Source organism: Taudactylus pleione, unplaced genomic scaffold (genome assembly GCF_031769625.1).
Source record: "Taudactylus pleione unplaced genomic scaffold, aTauple2 ptg000281l, whole genome shotgun sequence".
NCBI lineage: Eukaryota > Metazoa > Chordata > Amphibia > Anura > Myobatrachidae > Taudactylus > Taudactylus pleione.
Genome location: NW_028284683.1, coordinates 472285 through 491751, shown reverse-complemented (window position 1 = coordinate 491751; position 19467 = coordinate 472285). Strand labels below are relative to the sequence as shown.

The 19467-nt window shown below is 47.7% G+C and overlaps 1 protein-coding gene across 1 annotated transcript; it reads right to left on the bottom strand.

Moving 5' to 3' along the window:
* Positions 1 to 5411: 5411 nt before the first annotated feature.
* Positions 5412 to 19274, bottom strand: NPRL2 (NPR2 like, GATOR1 complex subunit). Its single transcript, XM_088482061.1, has 12 exons — positions 19175 to 19274; positions 18311 to 18387; positions 18135 to 18226; positions 16713 to 16881; positions 9706 to 9814; positions 9492 to 9628; positions 8304 to 8401; positions 8148 to 8184; positions 7887 to 7980; positions 7524 to 7641; positions 7290 to 7432; positions 5412 to 5743 (listed from the first exon to the last, which is right to left on the bottom strand). Exons 2-12 carry the CDS (start codon positions 18383 to 18385, stop codon positions 5676 to 5678), a joined length of 1140 nt encoding a protein of 379 aa, XP_088338187.1. The 5' UTR covers positions 18386 to 18387; positions 19175 to 19274; the 3' UTR covers positions 5412 to 5675.
* Between the last annotated feature and the right edge of the window lie 193 nt (positions 19275 to 19467).

The following is a 19467-nucleotide window of genomic DNA, read 5'->3' as shown; positions in this document are numbered from 1 at the left end:
TTACAGTGAAGTTGCACCTGCCTCACCACATGCAAGACTACACCTTCTGCTACTTGTACATTATTACTATCCTCAGCCTAACAAAATGCATGTGATGTGCCGTAATTTGGGCTTCTCAGTCTCTTACTCCCTTTCCCATTAACGTTTTGCTAAATGGACGTAATGAACAGTCTGCAAATAGAAATCTAATTGTGTGCGGCTGTAAATCCGGGCTGTAGGTTTCCCCTACACAGGTAATGAGATGACAGCTCATGAATGCTGGCCATTCGTCACCTAACATTGCACAAAGAGTAATCGTCCCTCCCTAATAAACACATATGAGCTGAATCGTCCAAACCTCTAACTATGGGGTAGATTCATCTACAGCGGATGAAAAAAAAATTATTAATCTGCAGCAGGTTAATTGGCTGCCGACTGAATCTAGAGACTGCGGCTCCAATGGGGCAGGGACCGGAGGGAATGACTCGTATTCCCTCTGTACAGCGCTGCACAATTGGCGGGGCTGTATAAATTATATTAATAATCACTATTGTGAGAATTCACTCTTAGGGGTAAATTTACTAAAGTGAGAGTTTTTAGAAGCGAGTTTTAGAAGAGATGTTGCCCATAGCAACCAATCAGATTCTACTTAACATTTAACTAGCACCTTATAGAAGATAATAGCTAGAATCTGATTGGTTGCTATGGGCAACATCTCTTCTAAAACTCACTTCTAAAAACTCTCACTTTAGTAAATTTACCCCTCAATGTTGTGCAACTACAGCCCTTATAATGTCTCTGCTGTATTATAAAAACATAAAAATCAGTGCATAATAAATGAATGTGACAGAATTAATCTACCAGCATGTTAGTGGAGGGTGGGAAAAACCTCACGCAAGCACTGGTCATACAAACTGACGCCAGCGCTGTAACAACAATGCTAACCACTGTGTCACTGCTGCGCTTCCCATCAGTGCCCAGAGCAAAATGTGAGGATGTGTGCAGCCATTATATAAATAGGGTAATATCCCATCTAGTAACCGGGCACTTTGGCTGTATGTACATAGGCTGCTCTGCCTGACACATTATAGAAGGTTTGCACTAGAGATGAGCGGTTCGGATTCTGTGGAATTCGAACCGCTCCGAACATAGGGGATCCGAGTCCAACCGAACGCTGTTCGGGTGTTCCCTGCCTGACTCGGATCCACCTTCAAGGCCGAACGGCGGCCTCCTGATGTCGGATTCTCGCGAGAGAATCCGACATCAGGGCCCCACTAGTGTAGGGCAGAACGCTGTGATAGCGGTCTGCCCTACACAGACACAAACACACAGCCGCCAGCGGCAGCTGTGTCACGACGTCTCTCCCATAGTGCAGAGAGGAGCGGACGGCTGCGGTCACAGCAGGAGCGGGGATTCAGGTAAGTTTTCTTTTTTTTTTCCTGTGTAAGGCGGCGCTACTGGGGGCATACTGCAAGGGGCACTTCTAATGGGGGCATACTACAAGGGGCATAACTAATGGGAACACAACTATTGGGGGCTCTTCTAATGGGGGCACTTGTAATGGGGGCATACTACTGGGGACACTACTAGTGGGGGCATACTACAAGGGGCACTAGTGGGGGCATAACTAATGGGGACACAACTACTGGGGGCACTTGTAATGGCATACTACTAGGGGCACTTGTAATGAGGGCATACTACTGGGGACACTACTAATGGGGGCACAACTACTGGGAGGCACAACTACTGGGGGCATACTACTAGGGGCAATACTAAGGGCACTGCATAGGGGGCACTACTACTGAGGGCATTGTGTAAGGGACACTATTGCTGTGGGCATTGTATAAGGGGCATTACTACTGTGGGCATTGTGTATAAGGGTCACTACTGTGGGCATTGTGTAAAAGGGTCACTACTGTGGGCATTGTGTAAAAGGGGCACTACTGTGGGCATTGTGTAAAAGAGGCACTACTGTGTCGTAACATAAATAAGAGACACTACTTTATGGTGTAATGTGAATCAGGGGCACTAGGTGTGGTGTAATGTGAATAAGATTGTGCACTGTGACTCCTTGGGCCGTAGCCCACTGTGTAAACAAGTACTGTGACTCTGCTGGCCGTACCCCACTGGGTAGGTGGGAGGGCCCAAGGACCATTCCATCTTACATTACCTTTAATTTCTGGCACTGCTGTGTGGCAATGTGTCATAGATGTGCTTTATACTGTGGTGTCTGTGTCGTTGTGCCGCTGCTCTGTCGCTTGGTAACCAGTCAGCTCACTGCAACCTTAATGCAATAATGGTGAAAACAATATTATAAACTGTGAGGTGGTCTAAATTGACTGTAAATTAATGTTATTGAGGTTGATAACACTCTAGGAAGAAAAAAAAGCCCAGTTTATGTGATTTTAGCTTTTTTTGTAAAAAAATCCAAATCCAAAGCCAAACACCGCAGTTTGGCAAATCCAAATCCGGTCAACGAATTAGAACCAAATCCGGCAAAAATGGTCCGGCGCACACCCCTAGTTTGCACCAAATGCAAAGTGCACCACGAAACCATACAGGTGAGACACATACAGCGATGGTACCGACTGAATGGGCTGAGAAGAAATAAACCAAATAATGAAAATATTTATTTTCCATCTTCATAGGAATTGTATAAAACACCTGTTAGTTGTAGTGCGCTTTTGTTGTGTGGGGTCTGTAATTGTCATCTGTACAGGGGCGTAACAATAGCCCCTGCAGTGGCTTGGGGGCAGCGTTTATGCAGATTCCATGCAGTCAGCATGGAATCTGCTGAAAATTTCCCTTCAAAAATGGCAGCCATCTAGGAGGAGACAGAAGCTAGTGGTCCTACTTGACCTCTAGCGCCTGTCAGGGAAGCACAGCGTGCATAGCGTTACCCAGAAGTACCGGGAACGCTGGCGCTGCCGGAAGATGATGCAGAAAGCTGCATCTTCTGCTGTGAAACCCCTGACAACGAGCATGTGACCCCTGGCAACGAGCATGAAACACCTGACAATGAACAGGTAATTTAAAAGTAATTAGAATCTTTACTATGGGGCATAAAATGGTGTCAGGGGCATAATGTGTAATGGGCATTACAGTGTGTGGCATAAAGGGCATTACAGTGTGTGGAATAATGTGTAATGGGCATTACAGTGTGGCATAAAGGGCATTATGGTGTGTGGCATAATGTGTAATGGGCCCTACAGTGTGTGGCATAATGTGTAATGGGCCCTACAGTGTGTGGCATAATGTGTAATGGGCCCTACAGTGTGTGGCATAATGTGTAATGGGCCCTACAGTGTGTGGCATAATGTGTAATGGGCCCTACAGTGTGTGGCATAATGTGTAATGGGCCCTACAGTGTGTGGCATAATGTGTAATGGGCATTACTATAAGGAGGAAAAATTACAAATAATGTAAACTGTCTGTGGGGAGTGGGGGAGTATATACTGTTCGCATTGGGAGCCAAATTGCCTAGAAACAGTCCTATATTAGTTTTACCAAAATGCCACGTGGGCCAGAACAATTTTTTGGCGTGGGGGAGCAAAATTTATAGTTACGCCACTGCATCTGTAGGTGCAAATAGCACCGGCAATAAAAGACGTTGTACAATCCAGACACGCGGTACGTGGGTGAGCTGTCGGGTCATTAAATGTATAACAAAAACTCTAGACTGCTGCTACATGGGTAAATGAGGGTTTTAAAAAAAAAGTCATCTTAATGCCGTTGTTTGTTCTAAGTCTTATAGAAAGTAAGGCTGGGTACACGTAAAGATTTTCTGTCCAACCATCCAGCTAGTTGATTGGTTGGAATGAAAATCTGGTAACGTATGGGAGTAACCGATGATCAGCAATTTGCTCCTAAATGCCAGAAAACAGATGAAAATGGCGTCAGACAAGTCTGTTAAATGTTTGATCTAAACAATTTGTTCAAACAACAGTTTTTGTCTATTTTCCAGCGTTTGGGAGCAAATTGCTGATTGTCATTTGCTTTCATACCTTACCCGATTTTCATTCCAACCAATCAATTAGTTGGCTGGTTGGAGAGAAAATCTTTACGTGTGTGTATGTACGCACCTTAAGAAAACAATCCACAAATCGAGCATCGTTTTATAGCATAATGACGGTGCAGGAACAGCCCCAGTAATGTGAGGACATTCACATCATACATAAAACATTTTATTGGGAAATGCGACAATATTTCACTTTATATATAAAATGTCACATACAAAGATGGCCGCCTTGCTCCTGGAAATACATTGTACCGTGCCTTGTGCACTAACAGACTATAATCTAAACCAGACAGACTCCTTTGTCTTGTATGTTAATTCCGCCCTCCTGTTTGCAAACGCAGTCACATGACACCCCAACAGCTGACTCTGTTTAGTATGGAGGTAGCCAGTCGTACGTAGCAGACAGCTTCAGAGTTTCTCCCGGTCAGTTCCATGGTACGGTTATTATTGGGGTGCAATGCTGGACACCTGATGACAGTGGCCCTGATTCAGAGCCGGACGCTCTGACAGAGCGCTTGCTCTGAATCAGGGCCGTCCCTCTGAATTTAAGAGCGGCCGGGCGCATAGCTGTGGGTGACCACCCACAGCTATAGCGAGCGGCCAAAATGATGGTCGCGATGGTCAAGACCATCGCGACCATCTGACTTGCGACGAGACCCTTGCGGTAGGGTCTCGTGGCCGCAAGCCCTGGAGTGCTTTTGGCTCTATCAGAGCCAAAAGCACTCCCACTGACATCACTTGTGATGTCAGTGGGGCCGGCCCCAGACGGTAGGCGTTCCCATGGGAACGCTTCCGTCTTGGCAGCAACTCACCATCGACAGCACGACATGGTCACTCACCATCGACAGCACGCCCCCTTTGGTGCGAGACCCATGACGGCTTGGCCGTCGTTATTCGAGTCTCCCGCATGCGCACGACGGTGCCGCCTCCATTGTGCGCATGCGCACTTGGCCAACATCGACCCACTTGCGAGCGCTCAGCGCTCGCAAGCGGGTCTGAATTAGGCCCAGTGTGCACCATGCTGTGTACAGCTTTCCTGGACTAGTCAGAAGGTGAATTCCAAAAAGGAAGGAAGAGTTACTTAGCAGTAAAGTGTTTTTGTGGGACTCTGACCTGCTGGGGGCGCTATTCTATTGCCGGCCATCAGCATTCATTACTACAATCATACATACTGACAAGGGAACACACCCCACCACAAAAGGGCTCTCCCCATGTTTTTTACTGACCGGTTACAAAAGGTTAATTATGAAGAGGATTCACAGAAAGGTTCAGTTCTCGCACATTTTACAGGCTCCTAACGTGGCATCATTTGTAACCGTCGCAATAGGCCTGACCGCAACAAAAGCGCCATTCTGCAATGTACGCCCAGGTCCCTCTTTCACTCGCATCATTATAGAACACGTGTACAACAACCTGAGGATAATACTGGATTTATAAGTTCCAATACATATAAATAAAGTTAAATCTTCATACTATAAATATTAATTTAGAATTATAATCAGTGTTAGTTATCAGGCAGAAATTGGCCCATTTGTCTTCACACAGTAGCTGGAAATTATAAGGTGACAAAAATGTCATCATCCGTTAAAGGTTGCGGCAATACGTTCATCCAGTCCTGGATCACAGGGCGCCCCCGTCCTCGGGGTATATCCATCATGTACCCACTGCCCTGTGCTGGTTACTTCATGTACACAATGATATTGGAGTCACTGTCCAGTCTCTCATCCAACTCTCTGTAGCTCATCCCTGTATTAGAGAACAGACAACAGCATCACAACCCTGATACCATATACATAATCACCGGCAGGAAAACTGGCCTCGCCACGTCTCTGTTCCTGCAGGTAGCATAATATACTTTTGCATCGGCCAATAATTGACGTTATTTGATTGGAGAGTCTGGGTTTTTAGAAAGAATCAGTTGTTCTTTGGATTAGTTCAACCAACTCCCGATTCTCGCGTCCAAAAGCGAAATATCCCCAAACCTATCCTTCAGGCCCCTCCTCCTTTATTTTAATATGCAAATCATGGTATGGATCTGGTTAAATCTCCCGTCAGTGGCGTCACTATGGGGGGGTGCAGGCCGCACCAGCTATCACCCTAGGAGGGGGGGGGGGGGGGACACAGAAACGCTGGCTCCTGCAGCACTCTGCCCCTGTCACAGAGGAGGAGCAGACAGTGCAGGCATAGCATCCGGGGGTAGCCGAGAGTCACCGGGGATGCCGGGCACTCCCCTGTGAGGCCACGCCCCTTTTCTGGGAGATACGGAACGCGCACCGGGTGTCACCAAACCCGATGATGCCTCCATCTCCTTTAAAAACAATAGGGTGTTGGTGGAACCTTAAAAATGTGGATTTGGCAAATTCAAACTACAGTATACCTTATGTCATCAGAATATAACCAGGGGTGGGGGTATTAGTACTGAAAGGGTCCCTTTGATTACGCTACATCTCATAACGGTCATCGCCAAACTGAGCACAGTTCTCATCTTCCCACCACACAACAACTCACTGTTGACCTAAAATGGTTTGCCAAGGGGATCGGTATGGAATACCGCCGGAGGCATGTCCGGCCGTTCTAATCCCGACAGCGGAGGACCGGCAGGGAAGATCCCGACAGGTAAGTATTTTCTCCATTTGCTAATCGAAACCCCCCCCCCCCCCCAACCCTCCCTTAGGTCTAGGCTGCAGGGAAAGGGGGGTTAGGTTTAGGTACCCCTAAGTCTCTTGGGGGGGGGGTGCCTAACCCTAGCCTCCCCCCAGGGTGCCTAACCCCCCCTTTCCCCTAGCCTAACCCTAAGTCCCCCCTGGGAGCCCCTAACCGAATCCTCCCCCGCCGTGGCTCTCAGCGCCCGGCTTACCTTCGATTGGTATGCCAGGCGTTGGGCTCCCGGCATAGGTAAAATGACAGGCGTCGGGATTTCGACACCTGTTATTAGACCCTTGCCGGGATGCCTGATGGTCGGTATTTGGAGCGTTGGCATCCCAACTGCCACCCTTGCCAAGACCTTGGCCAGACTCCAGCCTAATCTACCAATTTGGTACTAGCCCCGGTCAGCAAGCTCACATGAGCTGCGCCATTGATGAAAAGCCTTGTGCTATAACCACTCAGCCACAGTCCCTTTCTCCCTTCCCATCCATTACTCCCGCTAGATATTCCTCCGACTCAAAGGAATGGAACATCACTGCTAATAGGGTGCAGTAACTTTATGCACAGGTAATATTGCTCCCTGATCACAGTAGAATACTGTATATAACAGGAAGGTTCTCCCAGGGAGCAGGAGGCGAGTCAGTACCTGTCTTACAGCAGATCTCGTCGTAGCTGTGGCTTCCGGTATAGAGGCGGGCGGGAGGGCTGCGTTCATCGCGGGAAACCTTCACAGGATACTTCTGGAGTCTTCTAATCAGGTTCTTCATCAGCCCAAACTGGATGAGTTTCCTGCGCCCGCACCCAGGAGGAAGGAAACGATCGGACATTTATATTTGCACAGTATTCCGGCCAGGACACTTCTAAATGGACGACCTCTAACCTTTCATCCACCTTCTGCAGCTGCTGTGCGTGTCGGGCAATGAGATCTCGCACGGTGGTCCCGGGACTGAGGCCACAGTACAACTGGAAGACGTCGCGGAGGCTGGGGCGTTTGAGACCTATGGAGGTGGACAGGGAAGAACAAGTGCTGGTTGTAGGTATAAGAATAGTAGGGAATTGGGAAGGGGTGCGGGAAAGGGGAAACCATTGTTCTTTTTGGAGAAGATTCATAATTTTATAAAGAAGAAGGAGACAGAATAAATACAAATGATGGAATAATCCTCTGACCGCAAATTCAGGTCACATGATCTTTATTTAGCGGCTGTATGGAGGGGGCGTGTTTTGTGAAGGCGACACCCCTTACCTGGTTTGCAGATATAGGACACACACTCCTCCTGCAGCGCCTTGTCGTGGATCAGCTCCTGGACGCGCGGGGTTGTACAATACACATTGGAATACTACACAGACAGAGACACAATGATCGCACATTACCCAGATACATGGGGGCATGAAAGCATCAACAGGGGCAATGTAACACAACACAAAGCCATTCCTGATAGGATTTATGTACTAAGCATGAAAAACCGGACGATCCAAAAAGGGGAAATGTCGGAGAGGCGCCTACCTGGAATATGGATACCAACGTCACCACGCCGTAGTATCTAACGATAGAGAACAGATGGGAAAACACTAAACTGCAATTTCCAGACTTTACTTCTGACTTCCCCAATTATTCCCTCATCTAAGCACAGCCCCAAATAAACACGCTGCCACCACTCACATGAGGTTCTGTATCGCTATCCGCACGAGATTCAGCTCCACGTCGGCTTCAGCGGAAATCTTCTGGATGTGGCGAAACCCATCAATGTACGGGAGAATCTAGACAGAGAATCGGGGGTGTAGAAACAATGCGGTCAGGAGGGTCTCACCCAACAGACAGCCACCGTACAGCTGTGTGACCCCAGCCCCAATACAGCACATGGTCAGGAGGGTCACCCAACAGACAGCCACTGTACAGCTGGGCGACCCCAATACAGCCCATGGTCAGGAGGGTCTCACCCAACAGACAGCCACCGTACAGCTGGGCGACCCCAATACAGCCCATGGTCAGGAGGGTCTCACCCAACAGACAGCCACCATACAGCTGGGCAACCCCAATACAGCCCATGGTCAGGAGGGTCTCACCCAACAGACAGCCACCGTACAGCTGTGCGACCCCAGCCCCAATACAGCCCATGGTCAGGAGGGTCTCACCCAACAGCCAGCCACCGTATAGTTGTGCGACCCCAGCCCCAATACAGCCAATGGTCAGGAGGGTCTCACCCAACAGACAGCCACCGTACAGCTGTGTGACCCCAGCCCCAATACAGCCCATGGTCAGGAGGGTCTCACCCAACAGACAGCCACCGTACAGCTGAGCGACCCCAGCCCCAATACAGCCCATGGTCAGGAGGGTCTCACCCAACAGACAGCCACCGTACAGCTGTGCGACCCCAACCTCAATACAGCCCATGGTCAGGAGGGACTCACTCTCATTTGCAAACATAATATGGGTTGTGGTAATCCAGGCACCTCTGGGTCTGGGTCCTATGCCACCTGCTGGATGATGAAGCCAGAGGTTCCCAAACGCAGTCCTCAAGCCAACCTAGCAGTCCAGGTTTTAAGAATAACCATGCTTGGGCAAAGATGACTATATTAGAAACTCAGTCAATTTGATTTAACCATCTGTGCCCAACCATGGATATTCTTAAAGCCTGGACTGTTAGGGTGCCTTGAGGATGGAGTTTGGAAACCTCTGGATTAAGAGACACACACACAGATAGAGATTTCATTGCCATAGACAGAGATGGAAGCTTAACGAGCACTTTAGTGAGATGGAACCACAATTGGTTCCGGCATTATTACCATCATGTACAGGTGTTGCGGGATTGGCAACAGATCATTATTCTATATAATCAGATCACATTACCTGCTGCGTGGTTAGATCCCATTGTGCATTACAGAAGTCTTCCTTGTCTTCTGTAAACACCGGGACGTCATATTCCTGAGCAGTAGGGGGCGCCACGCGCAGTTCAATCACCTTTAGGTGCACGGTGTTACTTTCATCTGACAGAGGACAGGATTTAGAAATGAGCAAATCAACCGCTTCCGCCACAGATAAAAGGGAATGGCTGCTGCATTACCTATCGGCAGGGAACATTCCCCGGTGGTGTTCAGCCCCTCCAGCAGAATACTCATTATAGGCACAAGCCTCTGCTTGCTGTCCTCATTGGAGATGAAACCCGATTCCAGCTAGAAGACAATGAAAACACATCTATGTAGATAAGCAAAGTAATACCTTAAAAAAAGCAGATTCTTACCAGTATTTCCATTTGTTTGAATTACTCCGTGGTGCTGAGCTTCTGGGCCACATCATAGAGGCTTAGGGGTTAAAATATACAACTGGCTGAGTCTGGCGGTGCCCCCACTTACCCCTTAACTAGCATCACTGGCAAATGCCATCTTGGCCAACCGGTAGTTACTGCCCTAGAATTATACGTAGAGACCGGAAACACTATGACGCCCTACAGGAATCCCATCTACAGTGCAAGAAATTCCAGGGAGCCGGCACAGGCCAATCAGAAGATCCTCAAGATTTGGCTAGATCGCCAAGGTCCATTTCCTTAACTCGCCAATAAGACGGACCAGTACTTTTGTAGCTATATTAGCTGGTTCCTTCAGTTCCCACCGATCTTTGAAGGTTTCTTGCAAATTAAGCTGAAATATATTAGTCGCAGGGAAACCTTGGTGGGTAACTTATTGGCTGCTATGGGGTACTTTGAAGAAACGTAATTACTCATATGGCTAATGCACTTTTATCTCCTTCATTCTTCCATGGCAATCTTTGCATTGGGATGTACCCAGGCAATAACCTAGGGAAAGCTACCTAGAGAAGAAATACTCAGCAGAGCTCTATGCTGCTCAAACAAAGCTGTCATTTTGTTGCCGCCTGACAAACAACTTCCAAAGTGAGAGCACCCGAGAGATCCACAGCATAACTATTAAACGTATGAACAGAGGGCCTGATTCAGACCCGCTCACGAGCGCTGAGCGCTCGCAAGCGGGTCGATGTTGGCCCAGTGCGCATGACTGAGCCGGCTCAGTCGTGCGCATGCGCGAGACCCGGATAGCGACGGGCAAGCCGTCGCTCCGGGTCTCGCTACAAAGGGGGCGTGCTGTCGATGTTGAGTGACAGCACGCCCCCTTTGGTGGGTGACCCGGGGGTGTGGCTGGCCAGACGGAGGCGTTCCCATGGGAACGCCTACCGTGTGGGGCCGGCCCCACTGACATCACAAGTGATGTCAGTGGGAGTGCTTTCGGGTCTGTTAGAGCCGAAAGCACTACTGGGCTCGCGGCAACGAGACCCTACCACAAGGGTCTCGTCGCAAGCCCGATGGTCGAAATGGTCTTGACCATCGCGACCATCTTCCTGGCCGCTCGCTATAGCTGTGGGTGGTCACCCACAGCTATGCGAGCAGCCAGGAGGCCGCTTTAAAACTTAAGAAGGACGGCCCTGATTCAGAGCGAGCGCTCTGTCAGAGCGTCCGGCTCTGAATCAGGGCCAGAGAACCATGTGGGCTTCGTTCCTTTGTGGATGCCGAAGCCTTACTTGCCCACAATACAAATACAGCCCTTGTTGAGTGTGTCCTGAGTGTGCCCACTTGATCTGTAAAAGGTGTTCATGGAGGGCTCTTTAGCCCACAAAGCTTGTAATCCATTCTCTCTTCTGGCTGAAGAAATGACCACCAGAAAAAAAAACTTTAAAGAGTCATATGACTCAGGGAGACTTCCTGCAGAGGACATTAAGGCATTCAGGATAAGGGGCAAATCACAAGGTGCCACAAGACTCAAGTTGAGAACGGATTATTTTCAGCATATGACAGAACCAGATAATTAGCTACTCTGAAGCCAATATCCCATCCAGAGGGACAGCGCAGAGATCTGTACTTTCAGGCGTGTGAGGGCCAGCCTCTTAGTCAAGTCTTCATGCACGAACTCTAATTGGTAACTGATAGTAAATATTACCCTAACACTTTTGCCTTTACTGGACTAGATCTAGATCAGGCATTTTCTCCACACTTTACAATAGGCCTCCGAATAAACTTTTTTCCTTGCTTCATTAATCCTTAATTTTTCAACAACACCCAATCTCCATCCATTACCAGGAGATTGGATTGCTGGATCCAGGCAGAGAATTGGTCCCAGATTCAACAGACTCGGTCAGACTGGTAGAAGGGGCCTATGCTCTCTCAATCACCTCCGCCTTCTCATTCCTGGATATGTCCGTAGTGTGAGCAAATCTGAGGAAACGGAGGAAACACATACCCCAGCTAAATGTTCCAATACTTTGTTGCAGCAATATCCATTCAAATTCCATGACACCAAATTCAGACTTGCCAGGTCTGAATGAAGAAGTGGACCCATATACAACAGATATGACTCAATTGGTAGAACCCAGGATTCTTCTATCACCATCTCGAAGGTGGTTGTAAACCACAATCTCTTTGGCCAGTATGGTAGGGTCATCAGTACCTCGGCTTGTTCATTTCTGATCTACCTCAAGGTGCGAGATAAGTGGAAAGGGGGGAAACACATAGCCTAGGTTGAAGTCCCACTTCTGGGAGAGACCATCCACGCCCTGTGTCTGTGGAAACTAGTGACGTGAAAAGAAGTGAAGCAGCTTCATATTCAGATTTGTTGCCATGAGATCTATCTGTGGACAAACAAACCTCTTCATTAGGAGCTGGAATACGTCCGGAGTCATTTCCCATTCTCCTGGGAGAATAGTTTTCTGGCTGAGAACATTTACTTTGCCTGAAACATGAAGAGCCGAGAGGGAACACAGCTTCTTCTCTACCCAAACCATTAGCTTTGTTACTTCGCCCGTCATGGTCCTGCTTGTGGTACCACCTTGTCGATTTAGGTAGGCTACTACTGCTGCGACATGGAGTTCCCTTTAAGAGACCTTAACAAAAGAGTGATTGCATTTCAGATCACTAATTTCTCAATTGCCTCTCTTGTGGGGTCCACAGCCCTTTTGCTCCCCATCCTACTGCACTCGGGTTGGTCATTAGAAGGACTGTGGTTGCGATAGAGAACTTGACCTGTTTCTGAGATACATACTTTTCCACCAGGCTTGTAGAGTGCCTATCTGTACACCCAAGAATCATTTTTGTTGAGTTGGAATCAACTGACTTTTTTCCCCAATTTATGGCCTAGCCATGTTCTTGCAGAAACAGACTGACCTGATCCACTTTGTCTTGCACAGCCATGGCCAAAAGTTGACACAAGTATTGGTTTTCACAAAGTCTGCTGCTTCAGTGTTTATGATGGCAATTTGCATATACTCAGAATGTCATGAAAAGTGATCAGATGAATTGCAATTAATTGCAAAGTCCCTCTTTGCCATGACAATGAACTTAATCCCAAAAACATCATTTCCACTGCATTTCAGCCCTGCCACAACCGGACCAGCTTACATCATGTCAGTGATTCTCTCATTAACACAGGTGAGAGTGTTGACGAGGACAAGGCTGGAGATCACTCTGTCATGCTAAATTGAGTTAGAATAACAGACTGGAAGCATTATAAGGAGGGTGGAGCTTGAAATTATTGTTCTTCCTCTGTTAACCATGGTTACCTGCAAGGAAACATGTACAGTGATCATTGCTTTGCACAAAAAAGGGCTTCATAGGCACGGATATTGCTGCTAGTAAGATTGCAACTAAATCAACCATTTATCGGATCATCAAGAACTTCAAGGAGAGAGGTTCAATAGTTGTGAAGAAGGCTTCAGGGTGCCCAAGAACGTCCAGCAGGTGCCAGGATAGTCTCCTAAAGTTGTTTCAGCTGCGGGATCGGGGCACCACTAGTGCAAAGCTTGCTCAGGAATGGCAGCAGGCATGTGTGAGTGCATCTTCATGCACAGTGAGGCGGACACTTTTGGAGGATGGCCTGGTGTCAAGAAGGGCAGCAAAGATGGCACCTCTCCAGGAAAATTGGACTGCTGAGTACTGGGGTAAAGTTATTTTCTCTGATGAATCCCCTTTCAGATTGTTTGGGGCATCTGGAAAAATGCTTGTCCGGAGAAGTAAAGGTGAGCGCTACCATTAGTCCTGTGTCATGCCAACTGTAAAGCATCCTGAGACCATTCATGTGTGGGGTTACTTCTCAGCCAAGGGAGTGGACTCACTCACAATTTTTCCTAAGAACACAGCCATGAATAAAGAATGGTACCAAAACATCCTCCAAGAGCAACTTCTCCCAACCATCCAAGAACAGTTTGGTGAGGAACAATGCCTTTTCCAGCATGATGGAGCACCTTGCCATAAGGCACAAGTGATAACTAAGTGGCTCGGGGAACAAAACATTTAAATTTTGGGTCCATGGACAGGAAACTCTCCAGACCTTAATCCCATTGAGAACTTGTGGTCAGTCCTCAAGAGGCGGGTGGACAAACAAGAACCCACAAATTCTGACAAACTCCAAGCATTGATTAGGTAAGAATGGACGGCCATCAGTCAAAGTGGCCCAGAAGTTGATGGACAGCATGCCAGGGCGAATTGCAGAGGTCTTGAAAATGAAGGGTCAGAACTGCAAATATTGACTCTTTGCATAAACTTAATGTAATTGTCAATAAAAGCCTTTGACACTTATGAAATGCTGTAATGTTACTTCAGTATACCATAGTAACATCTGACACTTATGTCATGCTGTAATGTTACCTCTGTATATCATAGTAACATCTGACAAAAGGGTCTAAAAACACTGAAGCAGCAAACTTTGTGAAAACAAATACTTGGATCATTAAAACTTTTGCCCACGGCTGTACAAACTCTTGATTTCAGTGCAAGCAGGAGATCATTGAGATATGGCCAAACTGATATCTGTCATCTACGTAGTTGAGCTATAAGGGTCACAAGAATTTACGTAGACATTCCTGGTGACGTTACAAGGCGGAATGGGAGGCACTTCAACTGATAATGATTGCCTGAAACAAAATCTGAGATAACTTTGATGTTTTTTGGCATCCAAAATATGGAAATCGGCATCTTTTCGATCGACAGGTCAGAAATTCTCCTACTTTTATCCCAGTCAGAATTCACTTTAACATTTCCATGTAAACTTACTTTGTGCTCTTGAGTTTAGTAAAGTCCAGAAATCCCCTGAGGTTTTTTATTTAGTAGGAACAGAGTAGAAACCTTTTCCCCTCTGCACAGGAAGTACAATGGTCACTGCTTGTACAGTGTTGAGCAGTTTTGTGGTTAGACCGTCCTTCAGAGCAGTGCCTGACACCACAAATATGTTTCTTTTGGGGACCTTACTGAACTCTATCTAGTGCAAATGAGACACCACATCCATAGCACAACTGTCCTGAATAGACAGGTTAAATTTTTTTCGCAAATTTAAGAAGCCTGCCTCCTACTGGGACAGGAGACAGGGGCCGAACATAGTCATTGTGATTTAGGGTCAGCTTTCTTGTTGAACTGGCAAACGGACAGTATGGATGTCCCAGAATAATATGGCCTGCCCTGCGTACACCCTGGTCTGTAACTTGCTGCTTTGATGTAGCATTGGATATTTAATCTTCCTATCTTGTAGTAGTCTGATAAATTTTCCGTCAGCGTTTGTATCATAGAATCTAATTTATTGCCAAAAGAAACAAAAAAAAAAACAAGGTAGCCAGACTATTTTTGGAGTGTGCATCCAGGAACGTAGACAAAAACCTCTTCTAGCCACCACACCAGAGGCCACTGATCTTGCCGAAAAAGTTGCTACATCAAGAGAAGCTTCACAGAAATACTCAAATACTCCACAGCCGTCTACATAATTTCCAAACTTCTCAGCAGGTATTGTCTAGAGACCTTCTCTTCTAGATCTACATGCGGCAAAGAAGACTCCACAATCTCAGGAACCTAGAGACTGAAGCCATTGCCATACCCGGCTTGACCGACACAGCTGCCCATTCTTTTACCCACTGGATCTTTTTACCATCCTGTAATGGAATAGTGGTCCTAGAGATCGATTACGTCACTGCAGCAACACTTGAGGTACTGTGCACCAATCCAAAAATCTTTCATTGCTTATCTAGATACATACCAGCAATCCTGGCGAGGCTGCCCAGAGCCTCGTCCAAACTTTCACTACCATTTCTTTCAGCATTTTCTGTACTATTCTTTTTGTACGGAAATAAAAAAAAACTATTCTTTTTGGACCGATCTTCGCCGCTTTGTTCTAAAATATCTTTATAATTCATAGTTTTATAAATATTTAACAAACTTTCCACTAGTTTCATACTAATAGTTTTATAATCCTCACGTATATTCCCAATTCTTTGCTAGAAAAGCCCTCAATGTCTACTCCAGACCACACTCTGAAGAAGCTGCTCCATGATCAGAATCTTGTCTGTGACCTAGATCTCTTTGACCCTTGCGAGGCCATAAATTCCTCTTTAGAAACAAATAACTTTCTTCCACTCCATGAGCTCTTGCAGTTGATTAGGGGGCTGAATAGGAGCCACTACAGAAATAGTGCATCCTGGCCCATAGGGATAGACCGGTTACAAGCCGTACACATGTTCAAATGCTTTTTCTTTGTAAGGTTTATTTTTCTTCCTCCGACTTAACAACCACCCAAATGGCCATAATCAGTACTGACCTACACCCGTTCCTAGCAGAATGATATGCAGCACCCCTAAGGAGGGCGCTGGCCTTCTGCTGGGGAGAAGACTCAGAGACCCTTTATACTTGGATAGAAGTTAGAGGACCAAAGCAGCTCCACTCCCAGGCAGATATGGAGGCTGCCAAGCCTGGTGCAGTTGATGGGTACATGCTTAACAGGGCCCCGCACAGAGCCTACACAGAAGTATCTTCCCTTATTGCGTTTCATTACAGCATGCAAATAGCGATAGACATATCGGGGGGTTCAAACCCAGTGAAGCACTCGCGATTTATCACCCAGTGTGCACCCAGCTTTAGCAGTGAGGAGGTCATTAGTGACCCTGGAAAGGACAGGGTCAGTGGAGTGAAGGAACTATCAGTTATGATCTCATCATCCAACATATAGGTTTACTAAAAATAACATGGTAAAAACGATCTACTTCCCGAATACACAAACATTAGCGAAATACAGGATAAGGTATCACCCTTACCTCCAGGGTCTTCAGGTACCCAGCAAGCTTCTTCACAATGGGCTCCAGAGCACAGGTCTTCGCCCAGGCACTGCAGACGAACCCCAGGTTGAAGAGCAATGCGTTACGGCTGTACTTCTTGTGCTCAATGCACACCGGGCACCCAATCAGCTTCTTGTCCATCGCCGTGCTGCAAAGCAGAGAGGCCAATGGGCTACACTGTAATGGCAGCTGCCATGTTCCACTGGAATACATATGAATTACCACCGGGTAAAAGTCCGGCGGTTCAAATCCCGACAGCGGCAGGCCGACACGGTTGAGAATAGCGATCGTCCCCAGGTAACTATGAACTAACCTAACCCCCCTAACCCTCCTTAGGGGTGCCTAACTCTAACCTTCCCCCCAGTGCCTAACCCCACCTTCCCCGCCGCCTAAATCTAAGTCCCCCTGGGGGGTGCCTAAGTCCCCCTCGGGGGTGCCTAAGTCCCCCTCCCCCTAGCCTAACCCTAACCTCCCAGGGGGGTGCCTAACCCTAAGTCCCCCCCGGGAGCCCTAAACCTAACCCTCCCCCCCTGCAGCTGTGCTTTGATCGGGATGCCAGGCGCCGGCGTCTACATCTAGACGCCTGTCATTTCACCCTCACCGGGATATGACAGTCGGGAAGCCGGCTGTCGGTATAATGTCAACCGGCTTCCCGATTGCATACCGTTCCACCGGCTGTAGCATTACATTATTCACCTTCCCCTCTGTCTCCCGGGAAGAAATGAACGATCTCCTAGCATCACCCAATGGCTTATTCACAACGTCCCATTAGAAACCCTTATTTACAACACAGAAACTTAATCAGAGCTTTCTGCAAAACAATCCAAGCCCAGGTGTCGGACGGTCTTAAGAGCAATTCCTTTAGTCTCCCCAAATCAATGATTTATTATAGAAGATGCTGACGTAGGCCCTGACTCAGATGGACGCTAATGCGATCGCAGCTGCACATGCGCACGGAACGCAGCTGCGAAGATAAGCTACTGGTTCAAAAGATCACTCTAGCGTAGGGACACGCACTGCTGCCTTTTTACCTGCATGCGATGTAACATCGACGCACATCGAGCGCCATTCTTGCCCTTTGTGGAAGCTCTCCGGCAGCGCAGAGGGCTCTCGTGCTGCGGATGCAATCGCAGTGACTAATTCATGCATGCCCATGTAATAGAGTTTATACAGTCAGACACGCCTGCGTTTTTCTGACCACCCCCCTATTACCATCCTAAACGCTGTTCACCTGTCACTCACTTTGCGATGGATTCCTATGTGCGTCCGTAATCGCAATGCAATTGCTGCGCATGAAGGGGTGCTTATAGGCATGCGCGATGGCAAACAATTGGTCAATCTGCGTGAAAATCGCATTAGCGGCCATCTCTGAAGCAGGCCCTTAGTAGCAGCTATACTCACACTGTGATCAGCTTGTTCTGTAGCTCTGGTTTGGTAATAATATAAACCTGCACCGTGTCAAACAGCTCCCGCGCGATATATTCCTCCGGTACCTGCCAATATGAACATGTGATCACTGATCCTTCCTGCTCTCAGCTCCGGGCCCCAGGGGCCACTATGTCACACTTCTCTCTCACCTGATAGCTTATCTTGGGGCCGAGGGTTGGATGGAACTCACTGAAGAAAATGCACTCGATCCTGCGGCTGGCCATGACTACAGACAGGGACAATCAATCAGAGGATACTCGCTGTAGCTGCTTATAGGCCTGTTTAAGCTACGGATGTGTTGCGTTTTCAGCTGCGACATACTTAGAGCGAACGCTGAATGAAAACACTATGGGCTCAATTCAATTAGACAGGCGGCTGGCGAGTGGCTGCTGTAACAGCGTGGAAACTCCACCAATGGCCCCACAACTCGTCCCCGCGTGGGACTTTCGTACACAGCCCTATGGGGTTGCGCACAAAAAAAAAAAGCAAGTCAGGTGGTACTGTAAGTGCAGCGTAAAGCCGCACTGACTTGCGTATGCGAGAAAGTCGCATCTAATGAAATTGACCCCTATAGATCAGTATTTATGTACCCAGACAGTCATTTCCTGGCACTAACATGCTCTACTCTAAAAGGATATAATAATAATAATAATAATAATAACTACAATTGTACTTAAAATGAATAAAATAAGAGCGCAGCTTCCCCCAGCTTGTCTTGTTGGTCCGCATTATAAAGTACAGACATGTTTATTACATGGTCATTTTCCCTTCAACTAGTCTTTGGCAGCTTGCAACTTGAATTAAAGGTTCCAGCATGCCTCTACTGGCATGGTCTGCTGACACTTGTAGTCCCACAAGAGCTGGCTAGCCATGACTCTGCCTGGTTTGGAAGGCCATGCCTGAGAATGCCAGTAACAGGAGCCCTACTCCCCATCCCTGTACCAGTCTCCATGTCTCACTATAGTGACCATATGTCCAGCACAGACACAAGTGCAGTGACCAGCAATACTCACTCCTGTGATGTCCCTGCAGCAACGCTCATGGAGGAAGCGGCGTGGGAGCGTATCAAGCCTCAGTCTCACCATCAGCTCCGCCCCCCACGATGCTGATTGGCCACAGTGGATGTTTGAAAACAAGGGAACAGCTTCAGAGCCGGAAAAGGCTGGCGGAGGGCGGGCCTTCCTGGGTGATTGACAGAGACAGCACCCACTGAGAGAGTGGATGTGCTGGGGAGGGCGTTCCATTCCTGGGGAGTGACAGTTACAGCATCCAGTGGGAAAGTGGGAGGGCTGGAACAGCGGGCCTT